The 15,551-nt window shown below is 44.6% G+C and overlaps 3 protein-coding genes across 10 annotated transcripts in view; 1 reads left to right on the top strand and 2 right to left on the bottom strand.

Annotated features, from left to right (window-relative positions):
• The window catches only part of LIMK2 (LIM domain kinase 2), a 32,283-nt gene extending 30,434 nt beyond the window's left edge, over positions 1-1,849 (bottom strand). For 2 of the 3 annotated variants that reach the window (XM_064726555.1, XM_064726556.1), the window contains exon 1: positions 167-230. In XM_064726555.1, coding sequence (XP_064582625.1) covers positions 167-182 — 16 coding nt within the window. In that variant the 5' untranslated portion in view covers positions 183-230. Of the gene's footprint in view, positions 1-166; positions 231-1,722 lie in introns of those variants that run through there. The other variant, XM_064726561.1, reaches the window with a different exon arrangement.
• Positions 474-15,471, bottom strand: RNF185 (ring finger protein 185). Of its 6 annotated transcripts, none has more exons than XM_064726567.1 (7): positions 15,350-15,471; positions 9,040-9,273; positions 7,486-7,504; positions 6,732-6,844; positions 6,149-6,203; positions 4,130-4,247; positions 474-3,007 (listed from the first exon to the last, which is right to left on the bottom strand). In XM_064726567.1, the coding sequence occupies exons 2-7, from the start codon at positions 9,219-9,221 to the stop codon at positions 2,910-2,912; spliced, it is 585 nt and encodes a 194-aa protein (XP_064582637.1). In that variant the 5' UTR covers positions 9,222-9,273; positions 15,350-15,471; the 3' UTR covers positions 474-2,909. The 6 variants fall into 6 exon arrangements, with proteins under 6 accessions (XP_064582637.1, XP_064582636.1, XP_064582640.1 ...); XM_064726566.1 differs by lacking the exon at positions 15,350-15,471 and adding an exon at positions 14,550-14,743; XM_064726570.1 differs by lacking the exon at positions 15,350-15,471 and adding an exon at positions 14,550-14,693 and having other exon boundaries at positions 9,040-9,269.
• Positions 12,274-14,690, top strand: LOC135454773 (sterile alpha motif domain-containing protein 1-like). Its single transcript, XM_064727234.1, has 2 exons — positions 12,274-12,285; positions 14,073-14,690. Exons 1-2 carry the CDS (start codon positions 12,274-12,276, stop codon positions 14,688-14,690), a joined length of 630 nt encoding a protein of 209 aa, XP_064583304.1.
• Positions 15,472-15,551: the final 80 nt, after the last annotated feature.

The raw sequence follows: 15,551 nt of genomic DNA, 5'->3' as shown, positions 1-15,551 counted from the left end.
GGCCCCGTCCATCCCCGCATGGGCCGCCCCGCGACGACGCCGAAGCTCCAGCGGCCGCAGAACGGCGAGAGCTGCGGCCTCGCGTACGCGCGCCCGCCCCAGGTGTTGGAGGGCGGCTCCTCCCGCGGAGGCGCGGCCGGCCCGGCCCGGCCCGGCCCGAGCTCACCTGGCAGCGCCTCCATCCCGCGCCCGCCGCCCGCGCCCGCCCGACGCCAGCGGCGGCTGCCGCACCTGGGCCCGTCCCTCCGCACTGCCCGCCCCGCCCCTGCCCCGGGCCAATCGGCGTCGCCCGCCTTGCTCACCGGCCAATCCCCGCGCGGCCCCGCCGCACCCGCCCCGCCCTTTCCGCGCCGCCGACCAATGGCGGCGCCTCCCGCCCGCAGCCCCGCCCCGCACGTGCCGCGACTCCGGGCGGGCCCCGCCGCTCCCGCTCCCGGCCCCAGGCAGCGCAAAGGAACGGCGGCGCACTCCGCTCAATGTAAAACCATTTTTTAATTCTAAATCACTTTCACAACAGTGAAAATTAGTGAGGAGGAACGGTAACGCACTAACCGAGCCGTCCGGGCCGTGTGCGGTCGGGTTACGGGAAGGGGTACATACAAAAGCACACCAGGGAAAGGGGGAACCAAGCGTTAACACTTTTAGACTATTTCATCCTTGAATTGCCGGAAAATAAGAGCTCTCAGTCATGCTTCTGCAGCCTTCTCCATTATCTCTCTCACTCCTAGATAATGGATAAATCCATTATCTTTCTCACTCCTAGATGGAAATCCCCACCCCCGATCCATTAAAATTCTGGTTTTTAAAATGTATTAATTAAATGTATTTCAGTACCTCTTGAATCTATTGCAGTCACTTCTCTATCCTCTTTATGGGATAAAGGCTTCAAAGAGCTACCTTTCTCCTCCCTGCATAACCTTTCAGCATCGAGTTTCTCCGTCCAAAAGGAGAAGGAATCCATCCCTTACCGTCACATGAACCTTCCCTTCCCATCAGCAGGTGGTGCTGACTGCGCAGGAGAGGAACCCAAAGCTGCGACATTGTAGGACAACCAAACAAAACAGTCCGTGCTCCTGGGAAGGGCCCCAGTTACCAAGTTACACATTGAGAAGAACCCTTTGCCAAAGTTCAGCTACTCACAAGTGTCGCACAGCAAAAGCTGAAGCACCACCTCAACTATAAATAGTTGAGCAATATATTCTGTCAGATTATTGAGTCAGGTGTAAATCTGACGTGACAAAACACTGCAGAAGCTTTGCAACATTCTACTTGCCAGATGGAATTTTGGAGGTAGGCAAGTTAAACTTCAGTCATACTCTGTCTTGACACTAAAAGGAAACAGTTTATAATTACATAAATAAACTTCTATAACAATTAATTAAAGGTGTCCTGCCCAGGAAACTCTGCCATACACTAAAAATCCCAAGCTACTGAAACAAAGTTTCTATTAATTGATTTGCTTTCAGTTTTTCTGTCTACTGCCAGGGAAGTCACAACATTCATCTTGCAGGAAATCATCATGGCTACGAGCGACCGGAATCAAAAAAATCTAAAAACAGTAAGAGAAAAAAAAATGGAATTGCCTAGTCAGAGAAATATGAACTGTTCATCTTGCTAGGGAATCTCTCATACCTGTTTTGAAGGAATCTACACAAATACATCAGGAGTACTCTTTAAAGCTGAATACCCAACAGGATTCCAAAGCGACTGCAGATTGCTCACCTTCTGCAATATCCCCTCAGCACATTAATGGTTGTGGTCTCCTCCAGCACTTCAAATTAAAATCTTTGGTAGATTTTAGCTGCAGAGACTGTGGTGCTGTAGCTGTCCTGCTGTGGCATGGGAGGGTCTGTGTGCACCTGCAGAGAGGTCTCCAAACGTTCCCTACTGAGCATGTGCTGGCAAAGGCAGGATCTCAGCGCTCCTCCTGTGTCATTTTACAGAATGACAAGTTTTACCTCAAAACTCACGTAAAGATGCCTTTTGCTCCTCTCCCCAGACAAGCTGATCTCAGGTCTGTAATAGGATTTTATCTGGAGTACATGACCTTGTGTAGAAAGTCTCAAAGCCTTGAGGAAGATAAATGTGGCTACAGTGACGAGGTTGGGAGGGGATTATCCAGGAGTGCAGCCCAGGTGCTGCACAGAGCCGGGGAACACAAACAACACTGTTTGTCAGTGAGGAACTGGGCTGCCTCCAGCAGCCCCACCTGGCTCCACAGCCAGAGAATCTTCCAGTGGCTGGCTCCAGCATGCTCAGGCTTTAAAAAATTGCAGCATAAATTTGTATCCCTTCTTCTAACAGCCATGAGAACCATCAGGAAGGGTTTTCCATCACGCTGGGAAATAACAGACGGAAAAGAAACCGGAACCAGTCTCCAGAGCTGGCTCTGCCTGCATCACGTGCTGTGCCCCAGAGAGTCCCAGCAGAGCTGGGGACGATTTCCTGGAGAAGGTCAGATGTTGGTGGAGACATTAAACAACATCTGCAGCTCTGGCAGATCCATCGTGGTTGCAAAGCAGGAGATACTGGTCACACTGGAGAAGCTTCCTTACCTGCCCAGTCTGTTGGGATAGCTGTGTATCCCACAGGCCTGGTGTCACTGATTGGCACAGGATTTCAAAGCAGCACTCCCTTTCAGAGTGCAGCTCAACGCTAGGCCCATGGTTTGTGGCAGGAACCTGTTGTACAAGATATCTGAGCTGAAATACACTTTTCAACCAATGTTTTAATTACCAACTCTGGTGCAAAATGTGAGATTCCTCATTGTGCTGTGGTACCACCAATTCCTGAAGCCCATAGGTAGCTATGGAACCAGACACCAAGAGGTTTAAAATGGGATGGGGATGCAGTTTGTAACTGTTTCAGTGGCCTTGTTGGTCATGAATATATAGAATAATGGAAAAGACTTATGCAATCAACAGCCAGAACATTATCACCAGTGCCACAAACAGGAAGAGGCGGGAAAGGAACTGCTCATCCACATATTGAGGAGTCCCTGGAACAGCTGGAAAACAGGAAGTAAAAAAAACAAACAACAGTTCAGCTCCTTCCTTTTCTCTGGGATTGTGTGTATTCTGAATATAGTAGATTCATACATTGCAAAAATATGCAAAGAATGAATCTGCTTGGTGAGAAAGTTGCTACTTCCCACCCTCAGCCTGGCTGGCTGCATGGGCAGATCAGAAGGAAGACAAGTATTTCAAAGCAGGACTCCTTAGTTCAGTCCCACCCCCAGCAGATTTTCAGGGGACACTGAACTATAGTTAATAGGGAAGGTAATTTGACCCAAGGACAGCACAGGACCATGGCAATGCTGGTGTGATGTGAAGAATGAGTTTGTTCCTCATAATTCCTGTGCCATATGACATGGTGGACGATTTGCCAGGCATAACCTTCCACAAAGTAAGTTCAGAAAACCCTGGCCAGTAGGTGTTCTTGTCCAAAACAGATTCAGTTTGTCTACACTGAGGATGGGGAAGAGGTTCTCTAGGGATTACTTCATTGTTAGAGAGCAAGGTCACCCCTTGGGAGTAACCCAGCTGGTTTTTGTTAATCAAAAACGTGAAGTAATTTTACTGGAAAGTTACTTCTTGTAGAATACAGATGACTGTCTCAGAGATAAATTTCTGAAAAATGAACAATCCTTGCATTCATAATTTTGTGGTACAGAGCACCAATTTAAATTTTTCCTTCTCATCTTTCAGGAAATGGTCCTTTCCTGCTGTTTTTAAAATCTGGGTCTCCTTCATACACCCCTAGTGACTCCTTTTTATTATTATTAGAAAGTCTAGTCCAATTTGTCTCATTTTTCAGGAGAAGTCTGCTGGTGTACCAGAGGAGACATCTGAATAGAGGAGAATAGTCTCCAGTGCCACTGTTCCTCTGCAGTCACTGGTCTCCCAAGAGGGCCTTCGGCAAATTATATGGAAATTACAAACTTGCTTCTTTTATGAGTCTGTGTACAAAACATACCAGCCACAGACCATGCTCTCTACAGAGTGTTTTTACCCTCATTTTGTGTTTCTATTGACAACACTGGTTACTGTTCAGAATATTTTGCCATTGAGCAGGTTATTTAAGAGTTTGTGAACTGTCAGTGATGGGACAGGAGGAGGATCCGTGGTACCTGGAGGAGGTCGCCCGTCGTTTATGTTGAAGGCTGTTGCAAATATACCAAAGGGAAACGCCCCAATTCCAAAGGACATCTGGAAGCCACCATCACCAAACCCAAAGCCCTGGAATCCCTGCAGAGAACAAAGAACAGAAGACAAAACAGGTACCAATCACTTAGAGCCTATATCAGGGTATTTTGTGCAGATATTCCCTCTCACTGGCTTTCCCACAGCTAAAGGAAAGCCAAGCTGTCTGTCACCTTTCAGTCTGACACACTTTTGTAGATGTCTCCTTAGCTTTCCTGGGTTTAAAATGTTTCAGACAGCAGCAAATTCACCAAGGTTTCTCAAACCAAAGGTTTGAGAAAATGAAAACTAGCAACTGCAGCTCTTGTTTGAAGGCCACAAATTAGGACAGTGTTTCTCAACTGTAACCTTTCTCAACTTAAAGTAGCAGGTATCTGCCAATGTATCAAAATCAACAGAAGGAATTCTATTTAGAATGTCTTAACAATGTATCATGTGTTAACAGCTGTTAGCCATATAGGAAAGGTACTTAAGAAAATAACCTAAATTGCTTTTTGTGATACATGTGCATCAGTTACACACTCGCTGGAATGATAAATTGCCAGTGGGATGCATAGGAAAACTACAAAAAAATTACCATGGGGACTCAAATTAAGGTGGAAAAATCACCTGGGGCAGGAATGCAAGACATAAGGAAAGGAGGAAAAAAGGAAGTTACAATGCAGTAACACTAACCCCGTGAGATCCAGACTAAAACACCACATCAAGTCATAAGGTAAGTGTCCTGAATTGAGATGAATCTTGCTCTGCAGAAGCTGTGTGCTGTTTGAGAACTGACTGTGTGTGAACCTAGGGGCTTGTGTCATGCCTAACACTGTGGAGAGCCCACAGTTCTGGAATCCAGCATTCTGTCCTCTCTCCTCAGGATTAAAGCAGTGATACCAGTTCTGAAAGACCCTCTGGTTTATCACCACCAACAATGGGAGGACAAAGATGATTTTACTCCTATAATAAAAGTTTCTTGGTTGAGCCTTGATTTCAGGAGTTGGTCTTTTGACCATACTCTTCTCAAGCATTTTGCCACTAATTCTGAGGGACAGCAAAGCTCTCTGTGGCAGGTACAGGATCTGAATAGAACAGCATCACTACTGCCCTGCCTTCATACCCCATCCCTCTGACTTACAGCAGCACCAGCTGAAAGGTTCAGGTAAGGTGCAGGAGCTGATTTAATAAGGCAGCAATGCCCTAGTGAAAGAGAACAGCTGAGCTCCCAGTACATTCAATACAGAAATGCACCTTAATCACACCCTGCAGAGTTGTTTGCTTGAAGCATGAGGGAGACAATCCTCTCCAAGGAGCCCAGGCTGAGTTACATGGAAATGTGCCATTGTTTCATCAGGTCATGCAGTGCTGGAGCACACTGTGGTCTGTCCTACCACCTACTCCCACGTCTGCTCCATCTGTGCCAGCTTCTGTTTACATTCACCCTATGTAATCTCCTCAACAAAACCACAGATCCCTCTTCAAATCATGTATCCAACTCTTGCTTCTAATGCCATGGTACAGTAACATCCCATTGAAATGAGAGAACCAGGTGTCAGTGTCAAAAATCTAAATTAATATGTGGATTAATTAATGACACGTAAGTTTTGACAGAAATACACTTGCACAAAGAATTTTCAAAGCAAAGCAAAGTGTTGCATGTATTGAAATGTGGAGAACAATAAGTATGAAAAGCTTTTCCAGTGGTAGCACACTGGGCTGTGTTCATGAAGCATGATCCAAGTTGGGCTGTTCTCTGGGATGCTGAAGGTGCCACAGGAATGGAGCTCTGCCACAGCACAGCTATCAATGATTCATGAACAGCCAGCTGCAGTTGTTGAGAAGAGCAGGATGTGTAAGCTGCAGGATCCTCATGCAGCTCCTCTCACACATTATGTCCTTCAGGATGAATAAATAGCACTAGCAATAACAACTAAACCACTCAGGCTCATTTGATCACTCACCCCTCTGTTCTCTGGTTCAGGTCTCTGTCCTTGGGGTCGTGGTGGAGTTTTCTCTCTGCAGGAAGTTGTGAAATTAGCTCAAGTGCAAGGACATGTGACAACAATATCTGCACCAGGCTGGCTAATAATCAGAACCACCATAAAAAACAATCTCCTGACAGTGTCCTGGGGCCATCCAGCAGGGCTGGAGCAGTGTGTGAGAGAGCCAGCAGCAGCTCTGGACCTTCAGCAGCACATAAAGCTGCACTTCTGAATAACAATTACCCATTGCAAAGGCTAAAAACTGAGGATGTGAATATTTAATATAAGCTTCTCTGGTCAGACAACAATCATTGCAACCTGCCACTTGTAACTGATAATTAACACTTGATTCAAATTAAAATGAATTGCCAGTAGAACAAGAAATGTGAACAAATCCAGGCCCTGAAAAAGCCAGAAATATTTGGCAGAAATATCAGATCTATGTCTTTTGACAAAGTATTTAAAATTGTGAATTCAGCACTTTACATTTTAACCTTAAGACCCTAAACTAAAGTTTCATCTTTAATTTTCAAATGAAAATAGTTGCATTGAGGTTTCTTACCTGGGGTCCTGCTGCCCAGTGCTACCTCTTCCATAGAGAGGAATAACTTTATCTCGACTGATTCCTGCTTTGCATACAGGACACACTTGTCTGTTTGGCCTGGTCTCTAGCCACTAAAAGAAAGGAAATTATAAGAAAACTACTAAAATACCACAAAAATAACTATGCAAACCTCATTTGCAGCCAGGCAGAAAGACTTTAGCAATTTGTCACAAAGTTCTGGAGCAAAACATTTTAGTAAGTGCCAAGTGCTCCCCAAAGTGGAGTTGGCACTTTGGCTGTTCTAGTGGGAACAACTTGCTGATGTGGACACATTCAGATCTGCACTGGAGTAAAATAAGAAATAAAGAGTGTGAGCAGTCCTGCAAAGGCCAAGGGCTAGCACAGATGGCCTTCCTGTCATCCACCTTCTCTATAATGGCACCACAATGTCAAACACTATGTATGCAAAGACAAGTACACTCAGCACTTAAACCTGCAAACTAAACCCTGCAAGCTCCAACAGTAATTGTACCAAAACTGCAATTATGCAGGGCTTAAGAAACTCAAAGTGGAGACAAGTGGAACAGAATCTAAGTTTTCTTGTTGCTCAAAGAGCAGATTGGCAGCTGTTGCACATTAAGCTGCATGAGCAGGTTGTGACTGCCCTGGAGAGAAAAGCACATTTGAAAAGAGGGGGATACTCCAGAGAACCAAGGGCTTTATTGAGCAACTGGAGCTGATGAAAGACAAAGTAAAAGAAAACCTGTCTTACCTGGTGTAAACAAGGCCAACTGTGAGCATTCCCAGGACAATTTGTTCACAGAGCAGAAAAAGGGAGGAAAATAGAATTAGTTACTGAAGTCTATATGACAAATGTGCAGTGTACAGGGATAGTGCAGCTTGGTGACAACAGAACCCTGGAATCCAGCATGGCCAGTTCTGCAGCCTCCCATCAAAACCATTTTTGCAAACACAGCCCAAGACTGATCTCCACTGGGTTTTTTTCAGGTTATGCAATCTAAATTCCTAATGTGGTTCTGTGCATCTCCCACCCCTGGGTTCTCATCCATACCAAAGGCCCAGACAGAGCTGCATTAATCTTAGGGTTTATTGTACAAATTTTCTCTTCTGATACCATGAAAAACTATCCCAGAGCCAAGATGCAAATGAGCAAGATGTCAGTAATGAGAATTTAGGATCTTAGAAATTGAGCTGAAACATCAGCCACATGCACAGAATCATGGAATAACTAAGGCTGGATGGTACCTCAGGTAGCCTCTAGTCCAACCTGATGCTCAGAGCAGGGTCAGCTATTGAGATCAGACTCAGTTGCTCAGGGCAGAGAAATTCCCATTAAACAGATTAAAATGCTATGGCAAATTAAAAAAAAGGTCAAAGACAAACAAGCTACAAGATAAAACTGCTAAACAGCCATCTGCTTTCAAAATGGTCTCAATAACACCATTCAGACAAGACACCTGGTACTTTTAAGGTTCCATTACTCCAAATCCTTTTGTGCAATAATTTAATGTTATTTTATCTTAACAAGCCCTAAGCCAGTGATTTTCCATCTCCCCAAATAAAATCCTGGATTTTCAGATGTTATGTATATTTACATAGGAGAAAAACACTTTCAGGCTTCTTTTAATTAAAGATTTAGCCCAATGTGTAAAATAAACTCCAACCCACCCACATTTGGCCATGTCAATCCTTAACTTCTTCACATTCAAGAAGGGGTATATTCAAACCAAGTTACCCACATCAGCAATTCTGCACATATATCTGTGCTGTGCATTATTTCCAAGTCTAATTAAAGAACTAAAAATTTCCTAACATGAGTGTAATATCATGGGAAAAGAGAAATTGCCCATATGTAAAAGCTTATTGCCTATTTTTTTTTTTATGGTTTCAAAGGAAAAAAGAGCAAGCCTGGAGGAGAAACTACAATTTAGCCTGCAGAACCCAGATGCATATCCAGATTTAGGTAGGCAGGGGTCAGAAAGGAATTTAGGTCTAAAGGACATACCTGTGCTGGGCCAGACAGCACAAATAAAATAACATACATAAGCAAACAGTATCAATGAGCACTGAACTGTCTGTGGGGCTGCTTGTTTGTTTGCTTTTACACAATAACCCAGCAGTACAGGGAGTTTAGGACACAGGAAACCCACTCCCTGGAATACAAGCAAAGAAAAGCAGCTGAGGAGCAAACCCAAGCTCCTCCTAAACCAAACCCACAGTCCCTCCTCTAGAATGACAAACACCCCAGGTTTTTATGGGATCAGACAATGGTGTTCTGGCTGCTGTGTGGGGCTGCAGCACTTACCAAAAGAGGTGCCCACACAAGCTGATGACTGCATCCTTGGCAGTGTCCAAACAGATGTTGCATTCAAAGGTGTTGTCCTGATTAGTGCTGTCCCCAGAACCATTACTGCTGCTGCTGCCACTGGTCCCTCCAGTACTGGAGCTCTTTGTTGATGCAGAAGCTGTGGGTCCTTTGCTTGCCATCCTCAAGGACTGCCCAAACAAAGTCGAGAAAATTTTCCTCTTGGAATCCTAGCTGTGAGAAAGGGAAAAACCAAACAAACCTAAACAATTATTGGCATTATGAACATTGCATTCTGGCCCCGTTCCAAACTGGTAGTGACTTATCTAAGAAGCTCTTGAATCCTGTTGTTGATGGTTTTAGTTTAACGCAGCCAAGAGGGATCTTTTTTTAGAGACTAAGCTACTTTACAGTCCCATAGTATGACCTGTATTTTACTGTCACTGATAAGCATCCACAGCATGAATGCCATTTGCTGTAAGGAGAATGAGCTCCCCATGCTCTTCCAAAATTCAACACAACTTATAACTGAGAGTGCAGTCAGAAGCAGAATTTAATCATGAAGTAATTCACAGTTTGAACAGACTGACAATGCAGAGTTTTAAGTTCTATGTTCATTAGTTTGGAATATTAATGACAATAATGGCAAGCAAAGGTGGCTTAGAACTTGAATTCTCTCCTGAGCAGTATTATAGGTGCTATCACAGCAGTACTGAAATGACTATCAAACATTTCTAGTATTTTCAAACTATTAAACATTTCTAATCTAGTAGTAAGGTAGTAATGCAGAAGTGTTGAAAATTTTACCTTAATGTGCTTGAATTTTTCTTCCATGCTTTTGTCTCTCATTAACATAATCATATTTACCAAAGAACAGCATTTATTTTATTTCAGTAGCAACAACCTCTACAGTGTAATTCCTTGATATATAAATTCCACAGTACCTAAAAATTTGAGACTCAGCACAAGGCATTTGCACTTCTAGAAATACTTTTACCAGTGCAAGATTTGTAATGCAAGAACTAAGAGAGTTTCAGTAGCTACAGAAATTAATTCACTAAAATACAAATGTTTAAAATGTTTCACTATGCTTTTCATCAAACTCTAACATCCATGCATGTTGAAGTTGCAGGAACAGGAATACTTAGATAAAGCTGTGAGAAACAAACAGGTGATTCAGATTATCTGAACTTTTTGCAAATGTACAAACATTGAAGCATTTTCAAAGGGCAACCTGAATTTTTCAGAAGGTAATTTCTTTTCCAACTTACCCCCCAAGCACTAAAGGCTTTCCTTAGTGTTGCCTCTTTGTAGCAGAGCTGCAGCTCAGGTGCAGGGCAGCAAACTAAAGCCCGAGGATCTCCAGCTGTTATTGCCAACAGCTTTTTTCCTACAACACAATCCCACTGCCCAGCCAGGAAAGCGTCACACCCAGACCTTGTGAAGTATTGCAGCAAAGCCTCAGTTACAGCAGGTGAAATCTATCTCTGCAGAGCTTTTTCACTCCGTTACATCATTTTGCACAGTGTCCCAGAAGGGCAGATTTGTATTCACAGATGCTGCACTTCACCATAGGCTGCTTTCAGTAGTGCTGACTCTGAGCATTTCACACCACGACTCCATTTACACCCAGTTCCTTGTACAAAATTAAAATCCATGTTAGATCAGGGCAGATGGAAATGCTGCCAGCCTACAAACTGTATGCCAAAGACATTTGGATTTTTCACACATCCTTACAACCAGAACCTTCAGCCTGTCTTGCTCAGTAGTTGAAGTGAAAACTTATAAACTTGGACCTACATATATTAATATAAAAATTGAGAATACCTCCTTAAAACCAAGGAGTTAACACACTGTAAAAAATACTGCATCCCTTTATGGAACAGTCACAAGAAACATCTTGACATATAACACAAGGAAAAGAAGTGGACAAGAGGCAAATAAATAAATAAATTCCGAGTCCCTAATACCAATGTGGAAAAAAAGTTCCTTTTTCCAAATTAAATTCTGTATATTAAAACAATGAATCTGAAGACTTGTCAAAAAGATAAAATCTGTATCTCCACAAAAACTTACTGAAAAAATCCCTCAGTTTCAGTAACTACAACAAATAAATAAAATGTTATGAAGAAGGATGACAAAGAAATCCAGAGAGCTATCAGTAATGCTATGGAATAAAGATGGCTGAGACAGAAGAAAGATTAAAATGACATCATGCAACAGGCACTGAATCTCCTTGCCTAGAACAGGTCATTCCTTAATCTCTGCTGGGGATCCTCTCCTAAGTATTTGTTCACTGGCTGAAGGGGCCCAGTGACCTGTTAGGACATAACCAATGTAAAATATCAAAACCATAGCAAAATGCAACAGTAAAAATAATAAAAGCCTTCTCAAACACTTGCTTTTATCCCTGGAATATCCCAGTTTAACAAAACTGGTTTGTAACAGGTGCTGCTGGGCTCTGTACATCTGCACATATACAAAGAGGCAAATGTGGAACAGCTTCCAGGGGCTAAATTTACATTTGATAATCACATATTGTGTAGCTTGTGAGTGTACTCTGAATCCTAAAGTACAAATTCAACTGCAAATGGAACTTGTTCTGAGCACAAAATGAGCTCAAAATTGAACAGTCACTCAAACTTCTTGAACTCTGAGACAAAACTCTCCAGGGGAAAAAAACCAACAAACCATAAGCAAATCACAAACTAAAAAAAAATCAACAACTATCACAACAGACCAAACCAACCTTATTTTCAATTTGCTTTAGAGTTTGGGAGGAAGACTGTGAGTTCAGTGGGATAGAACATGACTTCTGGGGTTAAGAAAACACAATTGAGGGATGCCAGTCAAGGTTTGCTACAAACTTATCCTCCAGATCAGGTCTCCAAATCAACCCAGGGGGCATGATGAGCAACAAACAAAACAAGGGAGAGGATATAAAAATCGGCTGATACCTTACTGCAGGCATTCAGAGATCTTGTCTTTTTCTTATTTCTTTGCTCTCTACATATTTACAAGAAAATGGTATCTTTGTTTCATAAAAGCCATCTGGATTAGCTCTTTATTTCCTTCAAACCACAATCCCTATGTTATATCCCAACAGGTTGTTCTGAAAAACCTTTACTACCTCCAAGAATCAAGAGTGGCAGCAGATGAACAGTTAAGAAACAAGGAACTAATCTGCAAGTAGGCTTCCAAAATAAACACAGAAACCTGGTGGAGCATGAAGCCATGGAAGTGGAGGTACCTGAGAGGGTGGAACTCCAAGAGGAGCTGGAATTGTGTGGTGACAGCTGAGAGCACAGGAGGTCCAGGACAAGAGTAAGTGCAGGGGCCTGGGAATGTCCATGTGCTGGGTACAGATCTCACTAACAGCCAGTTAAAAAGAAATTTCCCTCTAATATTTGAAAAACTTCATCTGTAAATCTACTGCTCACCAGGAAAGCACGAGCTGAGTGGTACTGTCAAAGATCACACTCCTGAACTCAGCCAATGACTGCATTTGCCAAAGTTCACTGCCCAGACCTCAAAACACAGCAAAAACTCTTCAGGACAGCCTAGAGGAGTTTTCACCATAAGTTACAGTACACAAAAAAAATCTGCTGGAAACAGCAGGTGAACATTAATTTAACCTGGGAAAGGCAAAGAGGGAGGATAAATTAGAAGCTAATTCCACCTATACAAAACAGTCCTGGCATACATGTTCACAGCATGACATTAGGATGTCTCAAGTATTTAATTTTTTTCATGAACAGTGAGAAAAAGTTCTGGTGAGGATATAGAAGTCTGGTTAGTTTATTAACAAAACCCAAAGTTTGTTCCTCTTTGCCATAACAATGAAATAACAAGAGCAGCACTGTTGGATGTCAATTCCACAGGAAAGACCCTTTTCCATATTTCTTTTCTAATGAATTTTATTTTAGCTAAGATTACTGAAATTTAAATAATCCACATCTAGTTTGTTTATGAAACAAGTTCTGATTTAGTTCCTGAACCTTTCGCAGTTTAAATCAAAAAGAAGATTTGTAAGTGCATTTTTCTTATCCCTAAGGTAATAGTGTCATTTTCTGACACTTAAAAATATTTACAAAAGGAATATTCACATTAGAAATTCAATTTAAATCTAAAACTACTACTGAGAGTTTATAAAAATATGCACACTCATAAGTTTAACAGTCTTGATACTTAACATATTACAATTGCCTGGGCTTCAAGTACAACCAGGTAATCTTAGCTGAAAACTGCTGACAGTGTCTAGAAGAAAGTGCACTGACTTCTTGACAGTCATTTTAGATATTTTAACTAACACATGACTGTCCTGTTGTTAATCATTAAATACATATTTATCTCTCAGTACTTTTTTACTCTTCTCTGTCCCCCAAACACGTTACACTTTAACTCCTTGGAAACATTTCTCGAGTTCATCTTTCCCCTTCGTGTAACCTGTACAGCATTGGGCACCTGCTTCTTAGCACCACCACAAAGTGGTCCCAAAACACGAATTCGTGTGCTCACTTGCTCTTGCCAAAGCAGCCATTTGCCTCCCAGCCCTGCCTGGCCTGGTTTCATTAACTGGGATTCTGCAATGCACAGAATTACAGGCAGTGCTGCCAGGGCCCAGCTCGGGTGTTTCAGGAACACCGAGGAGTCCACGTACCTTGTAAATGCAAACAGCAAAAACCCCCAGTGATTAAAGCAATTGCTTTTTTTTTTAATTCAGTTTAATAAAGGTTTAATATAGACTCCAAGAAAAATCTTTCAACAAAGATTTTATCCTCTTACCTCACAAAGTCCAAAGGAAAAAAAAAAAAGAAGATAACCAGTTGGGTAACGCTGCCCCATGGTTTTCCTGTGCGAGACAGACGTGCCTGGCTAACCCAGGTTAGCAGCAAACGTAAAAATATCAAACACAACAGTTATTATATACAACAGGCGTGATTTAAGAAGAAGCGAGAATTAATATAGGAACAATTCCCAAAATATAACCAATGTCATGCCCCAGCAGCTGACACCTCGCGACATTCCCCAAGCCAGCGGGGCCGGCCCCGCACAGCGCACACCGGGCACCTGCGGCCCGGGAACGGCGCTTCCGTGCCAACCCCGGCGGGCAGCGCTGGGCGGCGGAACGGAGCTCGGGGAACCCGCGCCGGGCCCGCCGGGGGCTCCGCGGCTCCAGAGGCACCGGGCGAGGCCGGGGGTCCCGCGGCGTCCCCGCCCCGCTCGGCTGCAGCGGGCGCAGGCGGCTCCGGCCCGGCCTCGGAGCCGCAGCCCGGCCCCGGCTGCCCCCACCGCCCCCCGCCCCGCCCGGCCCTGCTCACCGGCGGGTCCGGGCTCCCCGCAGCGCCCGAGCCGAGCCGAGCCGCCGCTCCGCCGGGCCCCGTCACCTGACCGGCCGGAAGCGCGGCCGGCGGAAGGGCCCGGCCCCCGCCCCACCGAGCGCCGCGGCTCCGCCAACCGGGCCGGGGGGGCCGCGGGCAGCGACAGCCGCCCGCCGGGCCCCTCCTCACCTCGGGCTCCTCCGGGGCGAACGGGCCGCGCTGCTCGGCCCCGCCGCGACCCCCGGCTCTGCGGGCGTGGGCGGCTCGGCTGCCCGGAGCGGTGCGGGCCGCGTCCAAACGGCGGCCGCGGGGACTGCGAGAGGTTCGTAGCGAATGCTCGGCCCCAGCAGGAAGGGAGAACAGACAAGGAGGGACGGAAAAGGAAGGAAGGACGGAAAGGGAAGGAAGGAAGTTTGAGGGAAACAAATTGTTGACTTACGAGTATAGAGGGCTAAGGATCTGAGCTGAGAAACAGATTCAGGATGGAAAGAATCTGAACTGAGAAACTCCAGGATGGAAACAGAGAGCTTGATAAAGGTATTTAGAGCTTGATAAAGGTATTTATACAGTTCTGAGAAACCAAAGTAACAGATGGACCAAAGTGAGGGAGAGGAGGTGACCTGCCCGGGAAGGCACTTCTGGATGGTTTGTCCCAGCTCTGAGGACTCCAAGGTACAAGACAGCCCAAAATTACTTGTTCTTTTACACAGTGGAGGACAGGTGAATCCTAAACCAAGGTCTTCCACTAAAAAAGGTGAATTTTATGAAGGAAAAGTGAAGAAACAAAGGGAAGCCAGTGCCAAGAAAGAGCCTAATATTGTCATGGATATTGTCAGCGGCCTGTCTGCTGCCAGGCGGCCTGAGCCTGCACAGCTCTAGTGGGAAGGTTGGAAGGTGCAAGCCAGGAGGTGCCCAGCAGGACAAAAACATTTATACGGAGTCTTCCTGCTGCTTTCAGCAGCACATAGGAATACACAAAGCAGTCCTACCTGCAGAGCAGCGAAAATCTCCAACAAAGCAGCTCTCTCGTTTTCAGCCTGTCAGCAAAGCATCAGGGTTGGGCACAGCTTCTACATCCAGCAAAAATTTTCATGTCAGTGTAGTAACTGATTAGAAAGTTACCAGGGCCCCAAGGACACGAACCGTATCCTCCAGAAGCTCATTAAAACAGGGAGAGTTTGTGAAAGTCGG

Source organism: Zonotrichia leucophrys, chromosome 15 (assembly GCF_028769735.1).
Source record: "Zonotrichia leucophrys gambelii isolate GWCS_2022_RI chromosome 15, RI_Zleu_2.0, whole genome shotgun sequence".
In the NCBI taxonomy this organism is placed as follows: domain Eukaryota; kingdom Metazoa; phylum Chordata; class Aves; order Passeriformes; family Passerellidae; genus Zonotrichia; species Zonotrichia leucophrys.
The sequence above is the reverse complement of the archived record's forward strand: the minus strand, read 5'-3'. Positions and strand labels throughout refer to the sequence as shown.